The 25569-nt window shown below is 42.0% G+C and overlaps 4 protein-coding genes across 5 annotated transcripts in view; 2 read left to right on the top strand and 2 right to left on the bottom strand.

Moving 5' to 3' along the window:
• LOC143353292 (uncharacterized) overlaps positions 1–7240 on the top strand; it is a 47578-nt gene extending 40338 nt beyond the window's left edge. Inside the window, exons 4-6 of the mRNA XM_076786494.1 lie at positions 2795–2954; positions 3770–3941; positions 5847–7240. Of these exons, the coding sequence (XP_076642609.1) occupies positions 2795–2954; positions 3770–3941; positions 5847–5936 (422 nt within the window). The 3' untranslated portion in view covers positions 5937–7240. The remainder of the gene's footprint in view (positions 1–2794; positions 2955–3769; positions 3942–5846) is intronic.
• Positions 7241–9888: 2648 nt separating this feature from the next.
• Und (methionyl aminopeptidase und) lies at positions 9889–13728 on the bottom strand. The gene is made up of 6 exons (XM_076786489.1): positions 13538–13728; positions 12711–12791; positions 12286–12638; positions 11455–11859; positions 10916–11183; positions 9889–10431 (listed from the first exon to the last, which is right to left on the bottom strand). Exons 1-6 carry the CDS (start codon positions 13680–13682, stop codon positions 10226–10228), a joined length of 1458 nt encoding a protein of 485 aa, XP_076642604.1. The 5' UTR covers positions 13683–13728; the 3' UTR covers positions 9889–10225.
• Positions 13729–14104: 376 nt separating this feature from the next.
• Positions 14105–22633, top strand: Ints1 (integrator complex subunit 1). Of its 2 annotated transcripts, XM_076786480.1 has the most exons (14): positions 14105–14370; positions 14749–14931; positions 15018–15493; positions 15640–16929; positions 17000–17175; positions 17251–17403; positions 17549–18226; positions 18469–20259; positions 20560–20874; positions 20951–21413; positions 21470–21594; positions 21660–21850; positions 22117–22389; positions 22459–22633. In XM_076786480.1, the coding sequence occupies exons 2-14, from the start codon at positions 14766–14768 to the stop codon at positions 22572–22574; spliced, it is 6213 nt and encodes a 2070-aa protein (XP_076642595.1). In that variant the 5' UTR covers positions 14105–14370; positions 14749–14765; the 3' UTR covers positions 22575–22633. The 2 variants fall into 2 exon arrangements, with proteins under 2 accessions (XP_076642595.1, XP_076642596.1); XM_076786481.1 differs by lacking the exons at positions 22117–22389; positions 22459–22633 and having other exon boundaries at positions 21670–21823.
• Positions 22622–25559, bottom strand: LOC143353288 (nuclear RNA export factor 2). Its single transcript, XM_076786486.1, has one exon. The coding sequence runs from the start codon at positions 24574–24576 to the stop codon at positions 22963–22965; it is 1614 nt and encodes a 537-aa protein (XP_076642601.1). The 5' UTR covers positions 24577–25559; the 3' UTR covers positions 22622–22962.
• Positions 25560–25569: the final 10 nt, after the last annotated feature.

The following is a 25569-nucleotide window of genomic DNA, read 5'->3' as shown; positions in this document are numbered from 1 at the left end:
GCATGAGGCATATATTATAAAAAAATTGCTGAGAATTCCTGTAGAAACGAAGGACACTTTCAGGACAATCCAATTACTGCGGGGATACCAATTACTATACTTATATCAATTATACATTTGTTTTTAAATCATAACGAATATTTAAAGAGATATATAACATATATGAATTAACTGATTTTAACGAAAACAATTTAATATCTCTTTTTCTTAATGATCAATATTCGTTAAAAATAAGTGTAATTAATATAGGCACAGTAATTGGTACCCGCACGGTAATTGGGTCCCTTGCTGTAATAGTTGACGGAAAGATTAGGCTTGCAAACTGATTAACGGGCAGCGAACAAGTGAAAAGGCTGGACGAACGAGAATTTAAGCGGTCCCCGAAAGCGTGAAAAATGCCGATTTTTCGAGGGATTCGCGTAATTGTTGCAGGAGCACATGTTCGAGCGCGTTGTTTAGTAGAGTGAAAGAAATAGGAGCAAACACTCGGGGCGAGATAGAATCACGCGGTGGTATCGAGCAACCTGATCGTGTTCGAATTGCCGGCACGCAACAAAACTCAACGGTGACTCACTTTCGCGACCTCTTTTCCCGCGGCGCGGCGGTTCTTCGACGTGTCGATAGGTCACGCGAGATCCTCCACCCACACGCGCGACCGCTGCACGGCGAAAATGAAGAAGAAGGCACGCGCTAATTGCACAACGCCGCGACGCGACGCCGAGACGCCTGCGACGCGTCATAGTCTATGCGTCACACCCTCCGATTTCCTACATTTCGACGCAAATTTTCAGAACCCCGGGAGCTGTTAGTGTCGATGAATGATCGACGAAAGATTCGACGATGTAGAATGTGATCTTTGATCTCTGTACGCCACTATAGTGGCTTCCGTGGAAAGCACCAGTTTCAACGGCAACACTACTATAGTGGCTTTTCAAATTCAAAATCAAAGAACTCGATAGAAATGAGGTAGAGCGATGAAATTTTTTGGAAATTAAAGCTGAAACTTCGTAGAATATGGGAAAAATAGAGAGATTGTGGTACGAACGTTTTTTAACCTCGAGAAAATTCGTTAAACGCGCACAAATTCAAGAAAATTTTAGTTTTTCCAATACCACGCGAGGAAAACATTTTTTTTTTAACATGCTATACATCATTTCCCATAGATTTTTTCGCGCTGATTTCAAATCTGGTCTCAAAATTTGTCTACGACCTCAGGATTTTGCAAAAAATAGATTTTTGTGACAAAAACTAATGAAATCATTTTTTCGTTGAAATGATTGCATGGTAATAATCTTCCTATTTTTCCCATATTCTACAAAGGTTCAGCTTTAATTTAAAAAAAATTTCATCGCTCTACCTCATTTCTATCGAAAGTTCTTTGATTTTGAATCCGATTTCGTCCAAATTGCCCACTGTGCGCCGAACCTGAGAATTGTGGACGAGCGTTCCGTGCTTAAGAGGTTAAAAGGAAAATATTTCATGAAAAGATCGATAAAAGGACCAGAAGGAGTCTTTTAGCCAACGAAAGAAATTTTTCCTATATCTCAGTCTTCGCAAAATTGTATGCAAAAATGGGAATTTGCTTAAAGACCTGGTCATTGCGACCACAACAGTGGCTACAACCGTAATAACTCTTTGGGAACGATGGTTTTCCGAATATGGAAAATAGTGTTCTTATGGAATCAAATCGTACGGCTCGTATACTGGTATCGACGCCATTTTGGAACGCCAGTTGACGTGCGTGCGGTCCTCGAAAAGATTACGGACGACTGAGAAAATTCATAGCTTTTCTGCACAATTATTGCGGTAGAGTTAATGGGGAAAGCGATCGGTGCAAAGGTCAAAATGAAATGAGCCCACTGTTTACGTCACCTTGAGAAGACGAAGGCACGCAGGTTCGCAGCAGACGGTTCCACACACGTACTCAACTATATCCGATTAGCGGCTATGCGAAGCCCCTCGCAAAACTATATAGAAGTTCGCTGTTTGATACGGGCCGGCCGTAAAAAAAATGCCTCAGTGCGATTCACTGCGATGTGCGAGCAGGCCGAGAGCGTCAGGACGAGAATCGCCACGTTCGAGGGTGAATAATACCTAAACGAACCGTGAACTGCCGGGGAAAGTGCATTGCGATCGTGTTCCATTTTTCCACGTTCGCAACCCTCTTCGCGCGGAGGAAAAGTTTCGACGGAAGGGTTGCGTTTCTTCAACGTTCTCTACCAAAGATTATTCGTTTCTCCATTTGTTTTAATAAATTACCACGTTGACTGCCGCCGTGAATCTTCTGCGTGTCACGTGAGCGTCTGTTTCATTCGTAGAAACGATCACAGTTATTAATAATTGTCATTGCCTACCCGCTAATGGGGTTTGCACCTCAAGCTATAATTTAGTAAATTGCAGAACGAATAAATATTAATATAAATCGGTGCCACTAGTTCTACGACAATTTTTCAATATCGATAGACACGGCATTCATTAAACGTACGAATATCCCCACCCTTTTCCTCTTTGTCCGACAAGATGAATTTTTTATACCTGTTACGGACGGTGTACACGGTACATTTCTATTTCACGAATTAAATTGAGCCGCAATTAATATTTAACTCGGAAAATGGCGTACTCGTAACGTACGAGGGTTGAAAATAGTGTTCCCTCGGCAAGAGGGTAAAGTGCACGCGAAAAGCGTCCGGACAATGCACGCCGCCGAAGAATTATTTATGCGAGAAGTTTCGTGGGGAGAATTGCAGAAGCCTCGTGGCGGATGTGCCTAACGTACAACTATGTGCTTTTGCAGGGAGAAACATGGCACCGGTGTTGGGTGTACCGCCTCCGCCACCACCTGCTCCACACATGGGCCCGGATGGCTTGATCTTGCCCAGAAAACCGTACAACCCCTACCTCAGCTCCAGCAACCACAAGGACCTGCGCAGGGAATTGCTGTTCAATCAAAAAGTGTAGGTACATTTGCTCGAGAACCATCCTAAAAGTCGCTTCGACATATCGGAAAAAATGAAACATGAACAAATCAAATTGTACCCGTCCGATGCGATCCTCAAAATATAGCATAATTCATTGAAAAGTCTTTTAATACAATATTAATAATTAGTATATTATTAAAAATTAGTAGATCGTATGGCTATACATTTGAACGGATACAATCGTATTCTTTTGCATAAAGTAATATAAAATTTTAAGGCTCCGTAAACCTAGTAAATCCTGAAAAATCGACCTTCTGAAGAGGACCCCCATTTAACCTTGCATTACCAAAAAATATAACAAAAAACGCACAATTAGAAACGGTAAAAAAAATAGTGAATGCAGAAAATTCTTTAAGAACTGGCCAAAAAAAAAGTCTCGCGAATTCCGTAGCAGAAAAGCGCGTTTTGCATTGAAATTAGCGAGCACGCGAGCGAGCTACGCACGCAGAAACGAAAGGAGAGCGTGCCGTATGGCGACAGACGCACGATTGCGTCGCTCGAGCCCGTTTTTAAGCAAATCGCATGACAGAAAGCCTAACGGGAAATTCGCTTGACGCGCTTCGCACGCCTATCGCCGAGAAAATCATTTCCTGCCGGCGACGCTGTGCTCTTCCATCTCCGGCGAGTCGTTCCCAGCGCGGGTATTTATGGCGTCGCGACCATAAGCCCGCTATCCGACCGAGACAACTGTTTTTCTCATCCATCGCCGGTGCCGATTTTCGCGACCGCAGACTACCGCACGACGATTAGCTAACCAAACCTGTGCTCAATCGGTTTTCACTTTCTTCCAGGGGCCGGAACGTGCTGAATCAGAAGAGCGAGCTGCAACGGGCGCTCGAGAAGCAGAGAGAGGCAGCCTCGAGGAGAGAGGCTGAGAAGAACCGGGACGAGAACTTCAAGGACGATCCTAGAACCGCCCTGCAAAGGGCCATCGAGCAGAGGGCGAAACACATCGAAATGGCGGTGAGTTTAGCCCTGGAACGTGGCCTAATCGGTGGAACATTTACCGAAATGTGTGCAGGTGGTCCACCAAAAGGTAGCCACCTAAATGTTCCCGTCAGTTGTTACTGTTCGCAAAGAATTATTTTTATTTATAATCCTTGCCATTCTTAATTACATTGAGATAGATTATGTCTATCGTACAGCTAATTTTTTGTCCCTATTGCATTTCTCCGTTGGCCTCGTTTTCTTCCAATTCTCTTCTTTTTCGGAGAGAATGATTTCTAGGTGTAACAAGTATGTAAAAATGGTCAAAATGTACATGTGGTCTAGACTCCAATTTTTGACTTTTTGTAAAACAGCATATTGTATGAATGTAGTTGGTCAGTTCGGTTGAGAGCTCAGGTAATTTCTGCTAAATGAAATTCATTGAATTCCCAGTAAGCCATCCGGTGTGATCCAGCAAATTAGGAAACGTTAGGGAGCAAATTGCTACGGTTTCAACATCCCTCGAGAACACTGGAAAAATATCAGAGAAGAATGCCTCGAGTTAAGGTGCGCTGATTGAGCTCAAGGATTCTTCAGCGAGGACCTTCATCAATTTGCTCTCCAGAAAGTACAGATTTAACCCTCGGAAGGCCGGCCTTGCTTAGACTGTTTTTCCTGGGAATACTTTTCAACACACTCGACCTCCATCCCCTATTAGATCTGACGTAAACGACTGAGAACTTGACCATCGACTAAATAAAGTAGGGGCGCCGATACTCCGTGATACGTCCGTGGTCTCTTTGAGCAAAGAGTTGTTATGCTGTTCTTTATGGTTGTTTGTATTTGCTTCTCTAACGTCACTTGGTGTCATCTGATGTTTCTGACGTCAAACCGCTCCCTGGGTATAGGGCGCTTAATAACTGTGTTTACATTGATGTTACAATAGTTGTCCACCCTACTCTAATTATTCCAAGCCCCCATAATATGTTAGCAACGTTAGGAAGGGATAAACAATTGCGACCGTTTGAGGGAACCCCCAGGAATTTCCTTTCAAAAACAGATTGTATTTATAGCGCACAAAATAATTTTGAACAATCAAAAAAATTCCCCAGGAATGTAAGAATCCTAGAGGCCCTGTTGAAACTCTTCAGAATAGTAGGAGAGCTTCAACATATCTCTAGAAACCCTGTGGACTCTCAGGATCTTCTAAAATACTTTAAAAGGACCTCTAAAATCTGTTAATGCCAAACAGGAACTCTAAAGAGAACTCACTGGTCCGAGTTATGTCTCTAAAACATTTTTGAAATATTCCAACGATCTCCAAAAGATTCCCAAGGTCATGCCCGGATCCCAGAGGTCCTGTTAGACCTCTTAGAACAGTAAGATGCATCCAAGAGACTCTAAGTAATCCCTGGAGTCTTTTGGATGTTTTCAAAAATTCCTTAAAAATAGTAGAGACATTTGAGACGTTTTGGGAATATTTTAGGGACCCATGAGATCCTTTAGGAGTCCTACAAGGTACTTAGGGATTTTCTAACGGACCTTAGCATCTCTAAAAAATTCCTGGAGATCTCTCAGCAATCTTAAAATCACCTTAGAGACATTTGAGGACAATTGTGATCCCTCACGACTGTTCTAAAGGTCTCTAAAAAAGTTCTACTAGCTCCTTAAGGATCCCTAAGGGATCTTTGGACCCTTTTCGAATTTTTCAGCAAATCTCAGACCCTCTAAAGAATTCCTGGTGATTTCTCAGCAGTCTTAAAATCATCTTAGAGACATATGAGGACAATTGTGATCCTTCACAAATTTTCTAGGGAATCCATAAGATCCTCTAGGAACTCTGCTATATTCCCAGGGATTTCGAAAAGGTCCTTGGACTCCTAACCAGTCTCTAATTCAGTCGCAATTACTTAGCCTAACAAGCAAACGATTTGATTACAGTTGGAGCAATCGCAGCCAACGGCGGAGCCGCCGAGCAACCTTTTGGTGACGGCGAGGGCGAAGCTGAGACCGCGCACAGACTCTCAGTGAATCGTCGCGAGGGAGGCGAGAAGCGCAACGCAGAGACAAAAGGTCGATCGTGTAACGCGATAAATGTCACTGCGGTCGTCTGCCGATTGATCGGAGCTTGCACCGCGGTCCCGGACGTTTCATCGCGTTCCTTGTAACTCGACCGACATATGTACATATTGCATACGCGTAATCCGATAAGAATTGATTAAATAATAACAGAGGATTATACAACGCGCGGCCGTTAAAGGAAGCGAGCGTCGCCCGCGAGGAGAGATCGTGCGGTCGACACGATTCACGGTGGCACCCGCTTGCTGGTCCGAGAAAATTAGCTGTCAACTAATTTTCCCTTTCTCTAGATTTCCGGGAAAGCGTCGAGCTCCAAGCTTTAACCCCCTGATTTAGGGACACCTGCTAAGGACAAAGTATTGCGGTCTGTTTTTTGAAAAATACTGAAGTTACGGAACTGGTGCAATTTACTCATGCAACACTGAAATTTTTACTTGGAAATGTTTACTAAATTATCTGTAGCGAATTTAAACGACGATACGTTTGTTCTTTCAATCTTTAAAATTTTGTGTTAGACCGTATATTAATTTTTCCCATAAATGCTTAAAACCCGCAGTCTATTAATCGTGATTATGGCTTGTCCTCTTTCGAAAAACAGATCACAGTACACTAGTCGGTATCATTAAGGTATTAATAGTGGATTAGAAAGTACAGTAGAACCTCGTTTATTCGCTGACCAAACAACTTCGTCTCGAGCATTCAACGCAAAAATACGCTGGACCGTAGTTCGGATAATAGAGCATTTACTTTTGTCCATGTAAACGAGGTTCTGCCGTGGAGACATCGAGACACGCGAGAAGCTTGTTCAGCAAGTATGAGAACCACTGTAGCGGCGGGGATAGAACGATGACGAAAGATGACATAAGAGAATCGACCGGCAAGAGGGTGCCACCGTACACGCTCGGTGCTCCATGTAATCGTACGCCCCTGTAACTAGCGCCGTGTTTCCTCTGGAACGTAGAGAAATTGCCTTACTCTTCCAAAGTGGTCGGAGAACGCGGGACGATCCTATTTCGTCTTCTCTGAGCGGCGCCGATTAGATTGTCTAGCCTAGTATTAAGAGCGAACCACCTGTACACCAAAACGATTGTTATGCGTGCACGCACTATCGCTGGAACGGATACCTGGACCATAATCCCGCACCCCTTGGCCCCGTAACATCGTAACACACTATTTACCGGTGAACAGGTTTGCTGAAATCCTTAGACTTTCAAAGTTACTACAGTTCCAAGCCCGGATTTGACTTAGAGACTCAATCTGAAGCTCTGATGACACAGAAAAATTGCAGGACCATTTTACAGGAGCCTGAGAAGGTATTCGTTCCAACGACACGGCTCCAAGAAAGCATGCAATAGGAAATCTCGGTGAAGTAGGCATCCCTACCATAAGCACGACTATGCACCCCATCCTCGGTCCAGCGACCCGAAGATTTCCGACAAGCAGGCCTTACCAGACCGCCTTCACGGGAAAACGGTCGGCCTGACCGAATCATCAGCCAGGTCGACTCGATATTTTGTTATGTACTGAACTGTTTCAGGGCGTTCTCGTATAGAGAGAAAAAAGAAGAAATGATACCGTTGGTGCACTTAGCACCGGACACTACCGAGACCAGTCAGACTGGTTCGTAATTTCCTCGAGAAGGGTACGTTTGTTGAGATTTCGCGCAAATAAATTTATTTAAGAATCCCCCTCCGATGTAGCACCGTCACGATGCCTCCAGAGGCTTCGTGGTGAACGAGAAATCCGCAATTGGTCATTGTGACCCGTAGTTGTAGCGTTAAGAGTAAAAGAAACAGGCCACATGTTCGTGGATAGTGGATAGAAGTTAAGGGAAAACGTCGCGGAAGTCTGAGTGTCGTAACGTTAGCTTATCGTCGTGCCTAAATTTGTACGGAAAATAGACCTGAGCGTAGATGACAGACGACTGTCTGGTAGACAAGAGTACACGCGTTTCCCCCCGTAACGTCGCGCGACGTTTTTCGAAACGGCCGAAGCTGCGGATCTTTATGCAAAGTACAAACTTCCTGTTACAAGAGGAGCTAATTTCTTTCCTTTTTCAATAATTTCTTTTTTAATTTTTTAATGTTTAAAAATAATATGAGAGTATTTTTTAATTCTTCTAATGTTTCTACCATTTTAATTCACGCCTACTCGTTTTTGTCATGAATGCATAAAATCCGCTGTCCAATAATGTATCAACACTCTTTGATTCTTTGAATATTTCTATTATAACAAATCGTAGCGAATTTTTGAAGTGAACGCATAAGGTCCGCGGTTTAGTGATTCGCCATGTTGTGAACGGAAACGCGACGCTACGGAAGGAATGCTGTAGTAGAATCGGAGCACCCCCGGGACCATGTGTTTGTATAGCTGTATAGCGATGGACGAGGGCTCTGACTGTTCGAGACGATAAACATAATTGTAAATTAATCGAGAATGACAACAAAAGATAAAATATCCCGGAAGATATTCAGTTAAACGATACTCGACCCGATCGACTATTAAACGCATCTCGAACAGCCAGAACCTTCCGCCATTGGCAGAAAAGTTAAAGGCGTTTGATACGCGACGTAGCAACATTTATTACACTACAGTGTTCATAGTTCAGGAAAGGAAATAAAACATATATTGTTACGCGACACATTGAAAAGTATCGACAGCGATCAAGTACTGTAGGAACGTGATCGTTGATCCGAGTCTAGCGATTCCTCTATTGATTACAGCGCGTCAAAGTGTATTCGATTCTGTTAACTCTTCTGAGAACGTAATAAAATGCTGTTTATTATCGTAACAGAAAACCTCACGGACCTGTCGCGTGAACAAGTGCACTCGGCTCCTCTCGAATTTTACCGTGATCAAATTAGGCGAGCGTTCTGCACCCTGTGCGCATAGTACTCTCTTCGTTTCGATAGTCAACGAGTTAACACTGGGTTTTCGGGCTTTCACTATCCGGATATTCGGATTATTCATTGTAACTCGAAATCCGGATATCCGGTTTCGAGTTATAACGAGTAGACTGCGGATCTTTATGCAGAATAAAAATTGTCTGCATGGATTGCAAGACACACAAGCTAAATCAAAATTTCTTTCTTTAATTGTCTAATTAAGCTGATACTAATACACGTACGTATCCATTTCTGTCATAAATGCATAAAATCCGTAATCTAATAACGAGTAATCCGGATATCGGAATAATAAAACTCCTACTAGGTTTACGGGTTCTAATATTTTTAATTTACGATTATTGAGATTCTAAAGATGCATCCATGGGGAACTATTCAACAAATTTATTTCTATGGGTACACATATATTATAAAAGAAATGGCTAAAAATTTGAGTAGACACATTCCCGTCATTTTGATGTAGAATAGTCATTTTTAATGCTCCGTAAACCTAGTGTTGATTATGGCTCGCGGATGTACTGTGCGAAGACGAGAAGATGATTACTAGACTGCAGATTTTACGCGTTTATAACAAGAACGAGTTGATGTTATTTAAAACAGTGGAAATATTAAAAGAATTTAAGAACGTTAATCTATTATTTTTAACCTGATTGTTAAAGAAGAAAAAAAGGTCTATATAGTTACTGTTTATTGCAACTGATGTCAACAATTTTTATTTTGCGTTAAGATCCGCAGTCTAATGATTACGCAGGAGAGATTATGGATCTGATTGGCTACTGGGCGAGTGTCTCGTCATTAGCGGAATTTTAGGGGGGGGGGGGCGTGGCATCGGTAAGCAACTCGTCTCCGTCCAGTACACATCGCAGCGTTGCCAGGTCGCTTGGAATCAACGTCGAATCGAGCACACAGCGTTGAAAAGGCTCGGTTTCCCGAAACCTTGGACGCATAAGTTCTGTGAACGCGAGCTAATCGTGTTTAGGACTATGATCGCATCGGTATAATTGAAGTATCAAATATATTTTATTCAACATCAACAGTATTCCCTTCATTTTCACTTATTCAAGGGGATCGGGCGGTGTTCACCTGTCCACGAACCCCGACGCTATAGGTCGAATGAAAAAAAGAAACAACTGGTACTGTGAGAAAAACGTGTTTGCAGAATAGAACCGATAACAAAGAGTACCGTCAGGTGTTTAATTAATAGTTTGCGGTGTTAATCGTAAACATTTATCGTTAGTGATTTTACACAGAGACCAAATGTTGTACATTCCTAAACCGGGAGGGTGCGAGAGTGCACGCGGCGCGGTATAGTTGATGTATAGTACAACAGATGCTTTTTTAATAATCGTCTCCGCGAGAAATAACTTCTTTACACGTCGGACGCAAGACCAAGGTGTGCTCGAACTGAGCAGTGTAAACGCCTTTGGCTTCGACCAGGGGCGGATACGCGTCCACTGCGCCCTTGTCGCAAAGATCCTTCAGCGCCATTTGGTACTTGGTGCAGCCGACACGATCCAACCATCGTTTACAGAACGCCAGAGTACCTGTAACGCGATTGTTATACAGCGTTCACCTCGCAAACAGTTGACAAGGAGAGGTCGCAGTGAATTTACCACACTGTTGCAACAATAAAGAACTAGGTGTGCAGCGTGGAACAATTAAAATAGGTCACCTAACCGTCTCGCTTGCTCTCTATACTCTGGTGCCACCCATTTTTTTATAGGTGGAGGCATAGTGATAATTAGACTCCGGATATTTATGCAAAATAAGTGTGTGCATCAATTGCGAGACATAGGAGCTAAACATAAATATTTTTCGCCGGTAATTTTAATATAGTGAAAATAATATGTTAGTAGTCTTAAAGTCCTCTAGTCTTTTTAGTTTTAAATTGCACATACTCATTTTTGTTATAAATGCATAAAATGAGGAGTCTAGAGACGATATAAAGATCCAACCATGTTTTCTCAATTTTTCTGCGATCTCTCCATGCAAGACACAAACAGACAAACTCTCTAAACAAATGCATACTGAAGTGTTTGTTGATAGTGTTCAACAGAGACTTGCTGCTTCGTAATCTCAACGGTACAAAACAAGCATCGAAGCTCTTCATATAATGAGAACAGTCCATGTCATCGTGCACAATCCCCTTTCCAGTCGATCCAAACGTTTCGATGGCATAGAACTCGTTCTCCTCCATTCTGGTAGCTTCGCCACCCCTAACTATAGGCACTGTCTTACCAGAATGAATGCAATACGGGGCGATCGAGTGTCCATTCAGATTTCTAATGGACTTTATCTGTGGATATCATATTATCAATAGCGACTCAATTTTTATCAGATACGATCCCTGTCCAAAAGGTTACGGCCACTTATAATTTTACAAATTATACACAAAGTATCAATATGTATATACGTAATATACGTATGTATGGATATATACGTGCTTTAAAAGTTAATAAAAATTATTATTAAATTACGCTCTGGCCGTTTACTGCTACCGCGAAAAATTTGGAGAATGATAAGTGTCCCAGGGACTGTGAAGCGGATAAGCGATCGGACGATCGTACCTGATGAGTTTTCCCATTCAGTTCGATCTCATAAGACTCCATAACTTCTTGGATCTCGGCACCGACGTCGCAGAGCTGGACGTCGATCCCAGCTGCCCGGATTCCAGTGTTTGTAGCGTCGCGTACCGCCTCGATCAACTTGTCGTATTTCGGGTTGAACGTGACGGTAAACGCGCAATCGATGATCTGACCGTTTATGTGTGTACCAAAATCGATCTTGGTTACATCATCGTATTCCAAAACGGTCGGATCACCGGAGTTTGGAGTATAGTGAGCTGCACAGTGATTTCTGGAGCAACCGGTCGGAAAAGCTAAGCCAGCTTTCAGACCGTTCTCACCAATTAGCTTCCTAGCTGTGTCTTCGAGCTCGTTGCAGATCTCTATCATTGTCATTCCTGGCTTGATCTACAGAAAACAGAATCGGATAAAAGTATGTTCAACTTTATAAACAGCTACTACTAATGTAACTTGAAATGTTAAGATGGTCTCTGACGACTAGACTGCGGATTTTTATGCAAAATAAAAACTGAGTGAGTTGATCCTAGGGAACAGAGGCTCAATAAAAATGTATTTTTTCTATTAATAATTTTTAGAGGTGCGCGAGAACCCGAAAATTTTCGCACACCTCTAATAATTTTAATAAGTCGGAGATACTGGAATACTCTTAGAATCTTTGAATGGCCCCACAATTTTTTATGTCACCGTTGTTCCCATAAATGCATAAAATCCGCAGTCCACTAACAACCAACAGTAGTCCATGCGATCTTAAATAGAGTTAACAAAAGGAGAGGATTAGAATTTTAGTCGCTCTGGCGATTTGTAGTTCTATACCCAGTTCATAATGTGCTTTCTTGTTTGCCTGTGAGCTTCGGCCGCGTGTCTAGCGTCATTGTAAACATCATTATTCATTCGATCGAATGCACGCGCTTCCTCGCTAGTAAAACGCTCCTTCGCCATTCTATCGTCTACTCCTGCTGCAGGAGGATGCTCCATTATCTGTCCCACCGGGAAATTCCCATCTGGGAACAACTCCGCCACAGGGACAGTCGGAGGATCCGTTTGCTGCTTGACTCCTCCTTTGCCACGTGGCTTACGTTTCTTCTTCTTCTTCTTCGTCTCCTCAGCTTCACCATCATTCTCTCCAGCCTCTGCTGCCCCTTCTGGAGTTGCTTCTGGAGCAGCTTCTGTATAATACAATATATTTTTTATAATCGTTTTTAACAATTTCTCTAATTATTTCTTTGAAGAAACTACACCTTCTGCATTGGCTGCATTATTCTCTTTTGCATTGTCCTCTTCTCCTCCTTCTGGAACATCTGCGCTGGCTTCTCCAGCTCCTGAAAACAATGTAAATAATTAATTGTACAGAATTTCCTGGCGCAACAATTTTCAAAATTAGACACTATGTTCCTCCCATTTGACAAATGAGGTATTATTAATATATAGACTGCAAATCTTAGTGCAAAGTAAAAATTTTGATTACGAGATACTGAAGCCTTAAATCCCTTTTTCACCTACCCATTTTAGCCGTAAATGCATAAAATCTGTGGTCTATTAATAGGTGTTGTCCAAATTAAGTATTAAGCCCAGGATTATCTTCACCCCAATTTCTTATCTAATCGTGGTTGTTTACTTCCTCGTATCGTATTCGCGAATCCCCGCATTTTCTGCATTTATTTTCGGCGAATATTACATAATTGATATAACGTGAGAATAGAATTTTCGGAAAAAAATATTACGCGGGATGTACGAATAGGCGACGGTGTTGTAAAAGTTTTATGAATAGATTACCGGGTGAGTCCTTGAAAAATAAAAGATAACAGGAAGTCCAGGAGCGTAGCGACTTTCACACTTTGCCGATCTCAGCAAATTTAATCGCGCTTTTTCCGTTTGGTATTTGTTGGTCTATCGCTTGAATTTGACAAATTGTAAGAGAATATAATTCAGTGCATGTGAGTTGCTGGATATTGGACGTTTATGGTATTACTTTCGCGGATGAATCCGCTGAAATAATACATGACACGCGCTAAACTCTACGCTCGAACGACGAGGATACACCCATTCGATAAATTGAATAACGCACCAGCTTTCTTCTTCTTTTTCTTCTTTTTCCCTTTCTTCACTGCCTCCACTGCGCCAGCTTCATCTCCTTTGTCGACAATCTCGTCTTTTACCTCGTCTACCAGTTTTTCGGCAGATTTGCCGACTTCGTCCAATACGGCAGCCATTTTCGAGAGGAAACCAAACAATGTAGGACCATGAATGAGACGTGGAATAGACTGAACGTCTCGTGAGCTTTTAATCTTAATGGCTCGCAGCGCCGATGATTTAAAAGCGCCATTAATTGCAAGTATACTTTCATGACGATGATGGAACTATTTAATTTGTTCAAGACAACGAGAATTCGTTTCATTATCAATTATGTTAAATCCTTCGCTTCCTTTGCTGTTCCTGAAATTTTCGAAGATATTAATTTAATTCTAGTATCAAATATTCATGTCCACGGTGGAGAAAGAAGAACACAATTAAGTTTATAATAATTACAATTAAATAATTACAATATTAAGTTTGTAATAGTTACAATTAAAATTAATTTCTTGGTTCTCCATAGTCGATGGTATTCCAATTTCTAGTTGGCAGTAATCGATTACCAACTTCAATCTATCGAATCTCGAAGTAAGCGATGTCGGTGACATCAGGAGCGATGTCTGCTACTGCCTCTGCTACTGCTACCGATGCCGAACGAAACGCAGTGTTTATAAAACTATAATTTGCTGACATATGAATCTATTGTCACATCTCCATTGTCAGCTGTATTAAGTCATTTATAGAACTGATGTCACCAACAATGTACGATGTTAGAAATACTTTTCAGAAGATCGCCTCCCGGAAATCGTCTTTATAAATGTTGAATAGGTTAGAACGTAATACAAAACATTTTTCGTTTTACCGTTTTACAAACAATCCTTCATAGATTTAAATATTTAATATACTTAATCATATACTTAATCATCATGTACGTGATTTAAACGAATCAAATAGTAGTTCTAATTATTGAAAGTAAAATTACTGAGTCAAAATGACTGGTTCCAGACTCTTATTTTACAATCATTGAAATTATAAATACTCTTTCGTTGTTATGTTAATGCATCTTTCGAATTATTGCATTCGGATACACATTGTAATAAATATTTAACAAAATTAGAATAATAATACAATATCGTCATTTTTACAAAGCTGTACAAAACAGGTACTTTTAGTGCTTGGTTAATTATTTCTTATTTCTGAATTCAGGATAGATCGAAGTTATAATGGACCGTGGAAAAGCAGGAATTGGTAGAGGCGCGAAGAGTAAAATAGCTCAACATCCTGCGGACTTGTTTGCACTTGGATCTAAAGGATCCCGTAGTGAAAGCTCCGATGCTAAAAGACCAGGGGTTATTCATTCTAAACCGAGTACTAGCTCCTCTACTTCTGGTAAAAGAAAGCATACATTTAATATAATAATCTCTCCAGAAAAGATTAAGCAATAAATCATTAGCTCTATTATTTACACATTATAGGCAATGATAGGAAGAAAGAGGCACCATCGCTTCAGTCATTTCAGTACATTCCACCGAAGAAACAGAAGCTTGCAACTCATGTCTCCCATCCGAGGCCACCGTTTTCCAGCGCGGAAGCTTGGGAACTGGTAGCCATAGACAGCGATCCAGCTGACTTTGTTCCAATGGTTCTAGAAGCAAACGACAACGATGAGGGAGACAAAGTTATAGGCATCATTTGCGGCGCCATAAAGACCCTGAAGAACCAGAAATGGAAGCCGGACACGTTGATCTACATGGGATTATTGTATCTAGCGAAAATTCGCGCGTCTATTTTTTCACACGACTGTATATTACACGCACTATCGTCCTTGCTGAAACGAGACCAGGCACACAATTACAAATCCAAGGGGAACCCATTGGTTCCCCTACTCGCTGCTAATTTATTAATGAAGGGATTCCACGAAAAGAGAAATTGGCCAGAAATTTTCGTTAAGGTTGTCATAAGAAAGACATTAGGTCAGCGCAAAAGTTCGAGCCCGATTCCGTGTATTTTAATACGAAATCACGAACTTTTGTACTAACTCATATATTTAACTTCGACTTTAAAGTGAGTTTAAACTAATTCTTACTTTGCTTACAGTTATACATCGAGGATGCTCTTGGGGAGAGAGTATGGATCGACCACGAAGAGTGCAAAGGCTTCGTGGACAATATTTTAACGGGCTTCAACACGCGGCATCCACCAAAAAGCGTTCTGCAACCGGAACTGTCCGTTTTAACGCCACGCGATTGCCACAGTCCCTCTACGATAGACGACGAAGACCCAAATTCCTCGTCAGCACAGTTTCCCGGTGACAAGGAGAAGATAGACTTCCCCGTGACTCCTAGATATGCTCTTTGTATAGAAAATATAGAATTCATCGTGCTTGAAGCTATAAAGGAACAGCTGAACAGAAGGCAACCGGAGTCAATTACGAAAAACTTCCTCAGGCTGCTGTCCTCAGCCTGCGGATTCGTAGAGATTCGAAACATAGCTGTCCCGAGACTGGAGATGTGGCTGCACAATCCTAAACTGATGAGACCCGCTCAGGAGTTGCTCAGCTACATCTGTTACAACTGCACTTCCCACACGCAGCGGGACGTGGAAGTTATAAGTCAATTAGTGAAGATGCGACTGAAGACCAAGGCTGTAATTAATTTGTACTTGAACGGCGTGAAAGAGCTAATCGGTCTGCATCCGGAGAACCTGGCCACCATTTTGAAGCACACTATTTATAACGAATTGTCGAACGCGAGGAATCCAAATAACATGCCAATGCTGGGCGTAATGTTCCAAACTTTGCCAGAACAGTCCGCCAAGCTGCTCGCGGAAATATTCCAGGATTTATTGATGAACCGCGAGGACTATCTTAGGCCTCTGCGAGCCTTGCTCAGGGAAATAGTACGCGTCTGCAGACACGATATCAATTTAATTACCTTCGCTCGCACCATGATGGCCGAGAGACAAGACATAGCGCAACAGTTGCTCAACTTCGAGTTCAAAGAACGAGTCTTCATGTCCATCGCGGACTTACTGTGCCTGTGCATGTTGCTAGCCATCAGTCCACAAGTCAAAGAAGCTGCAGCACTCGCACAAAGAGGCGACAAGAAGGACATAGCATTGTTACATCAATTCCAGAACATGGTAGCGACCATCCAGTTCGAAGCCGTGATGTGGCTGCAAAACTTGGCACCGCAGATGTATGCTATTGGTAGAAACGAGCTTCTTCATGCTTTGCATAAAATATTAATGCTCGAATCGCCGGAGCAATATTACAAATTAGACAATTGGCCTCCTGAGTCGGATAGAGTGTTTTATCTACGACTGATTTCTGATGTACCGCTGCTGCAAAATACGTTATTGAGACTGCTATTAATTGGTTACTCGAAAGTGGGTATTTAGAATGCTTTGATTTTATTTTTCCATAAGTACAGGGTGTTGTAGAGGTTTCATGTTTCAGGATAACGGTATCACTCATTCGGAAACGCTGGATTTGGTGGACCAACTGATACGGAGAGCGGCGGCCAATTCGTCTGAGAGTTTTCCGACTTTGCAATTAGATAAATTAGATATAATTGAACTTATCTTTAATCTGTGCGTCTACCAGCCTCCTGGAACTATAAATATACCATCAAAGTACTCTACACATTTTCAAGTCCGACGATATGCATGCGCAACAGCTTCGTAAATTACTTGTTTCTGTTTCTACAGTTATGTACCACCAACACTGGCGATATCGAATTTATACTGGAAAGGATGGATTATGTTATTGGTACTAGCTGCTCACAATCCGTCTGCTATTGGTGCAGTCGCATGGAAGCGGTACCCCATTCTAAGAACTCTCATGGAAATGTGTATCACTAAGTAAATTCATAATTAACACTAGGCTTACGGAGCACTAAAAGTGACTGTTTTACATTACTTTACAAAAATAACGAGAATATGTCTACGTTAGTGTTCAATTTAAGAAGTTTTCCATTTTCCGGTACTTAGACACCATATTTTCCAGTCACTTCTCGTACCCTCCACCAACGATGGCTCTACCAGAAGTGATAGAACAAGAGCGCTCAAAGGAGCTGCAAGTGGAAGCGATCGAGAAGCAAGAGATCCTCGAGTACGAGTCCCATTTAGCGGCTGCTTCGACAAGAATACAAATATCCGAGCAGAACAGTTTGCTATTATCGCAATTAATCACCATGGAGCCGACTGGCATCGCAAGGAGACCGCCTCCAGCGGTGTTAGAACAAATACAATCGTTGAACGTGTCCCACAGATTGGGACACCTACTCTGCCGGTCCCGGAAACCGGACTTCCTGTTGGACATAATTCAGAGGCAACAGCAAAGTTCCTCTCAGAGCATGCCTTGGCTGGCAGATCTTGTACAAAGTAGCGAAGGGTCTCTTAGTCAATTGCCTGTGCAATGCCTCTGCGAGTTTTTGTTGTCCACTAGCACCCAAGCGGTGGAGAAACAACCGAGGCAACAACAGTTGCTGGCTCACCTTCAGATGCTGCTGACTGACCCTGATCAGGACCGACAACACGCTTACGAAGTGTTAGAGTACTTTTTGAGAAGATTGAGCAGCCAGCAGACTAACAGCCGTCTACAAGCGATTACTGGTTTGAAAATGGTTTTGGGATCTATACCTACCGAGGAGGAGCCCATGGACATCGATCCGGAAAATGAGAAGTAAGATCTTTCATCGTACCATTCGATAGAGCCCCCAAAGATAACCCAGCTAATTTCAGGGTACCCTTCATAAGAGTTGTAGGGTGAACACGGTTCCAATGATTCACTCTATTTCTTCCGTTCTGAAATGTTTTCGATTTTTACTATCGACTCAATTCAAAATCATAGAATTTAGGGAAACAGTTTGTAAGACTATTTGGCATAGCCTGCTGCGCTCAAAACTAAAGCATAGTTTCTTCCAGGGAACTCTGGCTAGTCCGCAAGCTTCCATCCATTCCGCACTTCCTATCGGTGAGGACCTTGGTCTCCACAGCTCTTCGGGGCGCTTGCCAAGTGGAAAACAATCCTGATCTCGTTCACGCCTACATTTCGTACCTCTCAGCCCACACCACCGACGACGAGCTGCCAGAGCTAACAGATCTCGCGAACGAAATCTCTCAGCTGGTAGTTGAGAGGAGCACGATCATAGCAGCCATCTTGCCTCAGCCAGAATGCGACAATCCACAATCCAAGCAAACCCTGCACGCTTTCATGGCGATTTTCTGCAATTATTTAGAGAAGGCTCGGTCACCTAGAGGGGAAGAGTACACGTGGTCAGAGAGCCAGGACCAGATCCTAGTCCAATGGAGCTCAGGAGAGGAATGCACGATGCACATTCTCGTCGTACACGCTATGATAATTCTGCTGACATACGATTCTTTCGACGACGACGTTTTGTTCAACGTTCTCCTCGAGACTTGGTTCCCATTGAACGCAGAGCCTCCAAAAGCCTTTTTAGTCGACACCAGCGAAGAGGCTTTGCTGATACCTGATTGGCTGAAGCTGAGGATGATCAGGAGCAACGTGCCGCGCCTCGTGGACGCAGCTCTGAAGGACCTGGAGCCCCAGCAGCTAGTCCTGTTCATCCAGAGCTTCGGAATACCAGTGCCTTCGATGAGCAAGTTACTGCACACCCTGGACACAGGGGTGCAGATTGATCCCGACTCGGTCGGAGAGGCTGTGCTCGACAAAACATACATGGCACAGTTGGTGGAAGTGCAACACAGAAGAGGAGCCACCGGCGGACTAGTATTCGTGCAGGTCCTGCAGCTGATGGAGCCTCAATTACCCGATGAGAACCCGGTGACCATAGGACAACTGCAGGAACCTCTGCCTCCCAGTGCTATGGTCCAGAAACAGTCTGTCATCCAGTGCTCAGTGAAGACGGATGTTCCTCATTTGATTAACAGGCTGTTCATAGAGAACATATCGATGAGCCAGAAGTTGGACGCGTATCGTCGCTTGCACAAAACCCTAGCGAAGGACCTGCAGAAGTCTTCGAAAGAAAGCGGTGCTGTTGTTTTAGCCATACAGCACATCTGCAGCGTTCTAAGCTCGATGCAGGTGAAGCAGTTCTTGGCTTCGCTCGTTCACATGCCGCAGTACTCGTGCACCTTGATGAGAATTATCCTGCTGCCCTTGAAAAAATCGTCCACGTCCAAACAGGTCGTGGAACTGACTCGCAACATGTGTTTGAACTTGATACAGCTGATAGGGGACGTGAAAGCGCCGGTTCTTTCTATACTAAGAGACTTCGCTAATGTACAATTGACCAAGACGCCGAAGAGCATGGAGTTAACTATGCTGATGCAGACTCGCGACCTTGGATCCATTTTGGAAACCACGGATCCTGTGAATCTCGAAGCTGTGGGACGAAAATTGTTGGATATTTGCTTCAAACAGCAGAAGACCGATGTGCTTGTCGAAGCTATGGCAAGGTTGCTGGTGAATGATAGTAATGAAGGTGTTAGGAAGCCGAGAACAGGGTTATTAATCGACTGGCTGGCTTCCGTGGAACCAGAGTTGATCGGTACTTGTCCCAATCTGCAGATGAAGCTTCTTTTCGGGAAGACGAAGATACAAATGAAAGTTGACAATAACGTAGTTAGTTCGCACTCCTTCAGGCCCTACTTGTTGACCCTGTTAACGCACAGAGCGAGCTGGGCTACCTTGCACAAGTGCGTTGGACACTTGTTAGACAAATGTGACGATGGGTAAGTTGTTGGACACTTGAAGTATTCTGTGTATAGGCTGCGGATTTACACTTTAAAGCAGCGGACAGGTTAAAAGAATTTGAGGTGTTCTAATCTATAATTATAATTCTTTTTAAACTTTCTAATTCTAAAGAAACCTCCTCTAAAGAATATCAATTTATTCAAATCAATAAAGCAAGAAAAAAATTCTCTTCAGTCCCTGTTTCTTACAATTGATGCAAACAATTTTTTTTATTTTGAGATCCACAGTTTATCGATATAACATGGAATCATGCAGTGAAGAAATTGTTGTAATTCCAGGTACGACCCAACGGCTGTGTTAGATTTTCTGTGGGCTCTAACGTGCAATCCGAAGCTGTGGCAAGGCAGAGACAAATTCACGCCGAAGCACTATGTCCCGGAAGATATTTTACTATTGCACGAGAAACAGTTGTTGACTCTCGTGGCGTACATAGTCGCAGAAGCTGTAATCACTTGTAATAGCAACAGTAGAACGAGCGCGTTAGCCAGGATGGATTCTCGTTTGGATTTGTTGTTGCATTGCATCTCAACAGACGACCTTTTGGTATCCAGTGTTGTCAGATATTTGGCTGATCGTATGATGAATGATCCAGAGTATGCGATGTGTTTCATCTACCATCTCCCTTTCTGTTTCACACGCTACAACCAATCCTATGTTATAATCTTTTAGTGTGGAGTCCGACATGGCGCATCAATTCTTGTTACACATGTACATGAAGATACCCAAGGTGATCTGTTACCTAGACACCTTCCAAACGAAAAAGTTCGTCGAGGGAGCGAAGATTACAGCCTGGACCGGTTCTGTGCTGGACTGCATGAGCCACTCTTTGCTAACAGCTTTGGCAGCGACGCCCAGGCAAAAATCTTGGAATTCCAGGTCCCAAGAGTTCGAAATGTGCGCTAGAAAAATGGCCGCCGTTCATCCGATCCTAGTGTTGCGCCAGCTTCCAATGCTAGCGTCATCTTTAATGGGCAGATGCTACTTAGACTTCGGTCAATTCCGTTCCGGTCATCATTTGAATCTTTTTACGCAAATAATGGGTCTGCTTGAATTGCTGCAACCGCATTTGTTTAGGGAAGAGCATCGAGCTGCTTTGGAAGACACGTTGGAGAACTACTTCCAATGCTTCCAGGTACTTTGAATCACCTGTACAATTCATGTCAAACAACTGACTCATTTTCTCCGCAGAATTACGGCCCGATAAAAGAGATCATACCGCTCCTGAACAGATTCATCACACTCCTGCAGTCGTACATCTCGTACGATCCTCAAAAGGCATTGAAGTACTTGCAGAAACACGCTCAGCCTCTTCAGTAAGTATTCGGTGCCCTTGGTTTCCTACATCGAACTTCAGACGTCAGCTTACACTTACATGTAGTGAATTACAGGTGCACTATCCGAATCTAGTTACACTTCGTACACTTGTATCAGGCATCCCGGTGCCAAGGGAAGGGGAAGATGTGGAGGAAGTTCTGATCACTGTGCCTCCTACACCGCCACCAACGGAGACCATAGTTCCTCAGCATTGGTCCTCGTTGCTGTCTACTCTGGGCAAGATGCACGGCGATGGTACACCGTTTTTTCACGCTACAAAGTGTCTCAGTTCAAACAACATTTTTCCAACAAAGTCACTTTCTTTTAACTCTTTGCACTATTTGGACTCGAAAACCAAATATTTCATCCGACTTAGAGAAGTTCCAATTTTTTCATTTTATGCATACAAAACTGGTGCAATTTACACGTACAATACTGAACTCAGAGTCACCACTCGAGTGCTAAGGGTTAATTTGAACTTCAATGAAGAATTTACAAACACACTCGTGCTCTCATTTCAGACGTGTTCAATGCTCTTCAGGAAATCGAGCACTTGTCGTCTCGAAAGCCTTCGGTCCTAGAACCGATCACAGACAACATAGCCGAACTACTGGTATCTCCTCAGGGTAACATAAGGACTCTAGCTCACACCTTACTGGCAAGAGCACTGAAGTATCGTCCAGCAACGAACGCAAACATTTTATCCGCCTTTCAGAGATGTCTGGACAGCCCTAGAGCTGATGTGTTAATGTCTGCTCTAGAAAAGTTACCAGAAATTGTACTTTGCATGCAAGGTAAACTTATCAGCAATTGAACTTTCATTTGTTGCTCACTGTGTTCTAATCAATCGCATTTCGTTCCAGAGCATGCTCTACCATTGATGCAGAAGGTGTTCGAATTAGGAGTGAATTCGAATGTGAATACTACGCCGTATATAAGTAAGACCATTACCCTGTTGAATACACAGCAAGGCTGTTAGTATCATGGAAATTGTAATTTTTATATTGTATAAAATAAAGTTAATAATTTTTAATAAAACGCGGGTCATTGCATTTATTTTTTCTTCGAAGAATCGTAGGTACACAGCATTACAGACGATATCAAATATTATGCTACGTATAATAAAACTTCATTTCGCCCTCATTTCATCTTCATTCTTTAATCCTAATGCATTCACTTATGTATATACATATTTGTAGCAGAGCTTGAAGTCACCAAAACAGACAACAATTCAAAATTTCTGTTCTTTGTAAAATTTATTCAGAATAACGGTTCTTCAAGCTCTGTACCCAGCATCACTTTCCTTACGCTATAAACACGGATATATATAATACATATTATGCACTGAACTATAAAATACTGGTGGATCACATAAACGCTTCCGGTGGTACATTATTAACGGTGTACATGTTCATGAACGTCGTAATAGCAGACCTTATGTCCCAATTAGCTTCTTCGAGGGACTGGTGGCAGAAGTTCATGTTCATTGTAGTCAGCTCGTGCAAGAATGTTAACAATTGTTCCTTCTCGGAAACACTGAACACTGTTGGGTCGAATTTGGGTACAACTTTGGAGTCGAATCTTGCCTCGATGCTTCCCGATAGATTACTGTTAGTGGGTGATCCATCCAAATAGTATTGATCGTTGGTGATACAATATTCATTGTCTTCCTTCTGGACAATGATAAAAGTCTTGTTGAAGAACATCGGCGGGCAATGAATCTCTCTGAAAGAGAACATGCCTTGGACAGAGATGGCTAGATGACTGTCTTCTTCGTATAAGAGGTCGACGTGAAAAGATTTAAAATTGTGTATCGTGGGCGGCTGATTCTTTAGAGCAGAAATGATCTTCTCGGGACCTCGCAGTAAAAATTCTTGACACTTCGCATAATCGACAAACTTCAACAAGTTTCTGTTTGTAGCGAACGTTTTAATTACTTGCTTGTGGACATAGTTCGTCAGTGGCCCAAGAGTCATTGAATAAAGCGCGTCCCTGTCGTACAGTCCATTCATCACTTGCCTATCGTCCTGATCGTACAACGTGAAATAGTGCTTCACAAACTGTTTGATCAAGCAAGTTTTAGATCCGTCTCTCAGGTAATTGATCTGTACGTGTGGAATGAATTTTTGCTCTGTGTCTATAACAATCCCATCCAATTTCTGCAGATGAGGAAATACGCTTTTCACAGCTTGAATGTAATCCTGACACTTGTTATACTTTACACATAGTGGATTTCCATCTAGCCAGAGCTCGCTTATCTTGAACTCGCTGAAGTATCGCAAATGGTCCAGCTCTTTGATGTAATTGTACCTCAGGTCTAGCTTGGTTAAGTGATAATTGAAGAATTTCTCGAACAAGATGATAGCTGTGATTTTGTTATACTTCAAGCTCAGCTCACGAATGGGCAGTCTCGAATCACGGTTTGTGTTCAAGATTCCCATTCTGCTGCATCTTAAAACGGACTGTAATACTTTGGGTAAAGATATAGGGCAAAATATGAGACCCAATGATTTCTCATTTTCAAAGTCATCGAGATTCAACACCTTTTTCGTGGGTTCGTACCTAAAATACAGCGCTTGAGTAATGACTCTATTAGGATTTATTGGTAATTCTTGAGAATCCATGAATCCCAATACAATGTCGATGCGTAACTCTTGCCCATTCTGCAAACTCACGCATAAACCTTGCTTCACAAGATTTTCTATGGCATTGGCACTACACTTTGCCAGAAAGTGACTTTTGTTGGGGCTCTCCTCTTTGTACCTAGCAGGCAGTATGATCTCAGGATCGCAGGCAGTGATGATCTTCTTCATGACATCTGTTGCTTTGTACTTTCCTACACCATAAAGAATGAATTTGTGCCATAAATCCTGACGAGCCGCGAGAGCCGCTTCTTGACCGTTGAACGATGGTTTGATGTGTGTCAGTCGTAGTGGTTCCCAACTAGTTCCTGCACTTTCGGCTACTTCTGTCTTTGCCATTGTTCTTGATACAGCATATAACAAGTTCTCACGAAAAATAAATTATGTTATATCGAGTAACACTAAATTAAATTACGAACGATTGACTTATACATTTTTATTTATAAATGAATTTCAGAGCGAGCGAAATTTCGGTAATCTGATCATGCATAACACAGAAACATTCAAGTATATCTTTCAATGAGATTTCCGGGATACATGTGGAACCTTTTTGGTAAAATTGGTGGTTAGAAATTTAGCAACCACATGTCATTCATTCTCCATATTGATAACTGCAATCATTTTAACTTCAGGAGCGTAATTAATGATACCTTTTAAAAAAAATTGTACATATTAGAGAAAAACTGTAATCAAATGAAGTCTTGTAATTTGAACAAATTTTGGTTCATTTCAAATACGATTTCCACGAATTTATAAAAAATTGTATTCGCTAGAATTCAAAACTATCGAATTAATTGTATATAACGTACGACTATATATATCTTGCTAAAGCACAATTTTTATAAACATTTATATCGAAAGACATAAAGAAATTACTATTAAAACCAGCGATAGATTCGCTTCACCAACGGAAGTATGATTTTTGGAAGATATTTTCTTCATTAATTAGATTAAAATTCTTTTTCCAAATCATCATAAGTATTACAAGAAAATATATTGTACAATAACAACCATAAATTTAGACCATTAAGTTTGATTAAAGATTCCAACAAGAAATTCTTACATATTCTCGGTTCTAATTGAGCTTCAAATTCCACTTGTGTGAGACATCCTTATTCTTATACCTCAAATTAGGCAATTTTATCTTGTGTGAACATGCAATATTATTTCATAATGAAATCGGTTTCATTTGCCAGTGAGATTCTCAATAATTTTTGTTCATTAATTCTTGTACATGAAAGAATGAAACTTACTTTAATTATTACAATGTGGATAATTCAAAGAATCATAGATGCATGCTGACGCATGCAACACATCGATTTTCAGATGGCA

Source organism: Halictus rubicundus, chromosome 4 (assembly GCF_050948215.1).
Source record: "Halictus rubicundus isolate RS-2024b chromosome 4, iyHalRubi1_principal, whole genome shotgun sequence".
NCBI lineage: Eukaryota > Metazoa > Arthropoda > Insecta > Hymenoptera > Halictidae > Halictus > Halictus rubicundus.
This window is presented reverse-complemented; position numbering and strand designations above follow the sequence as displayed.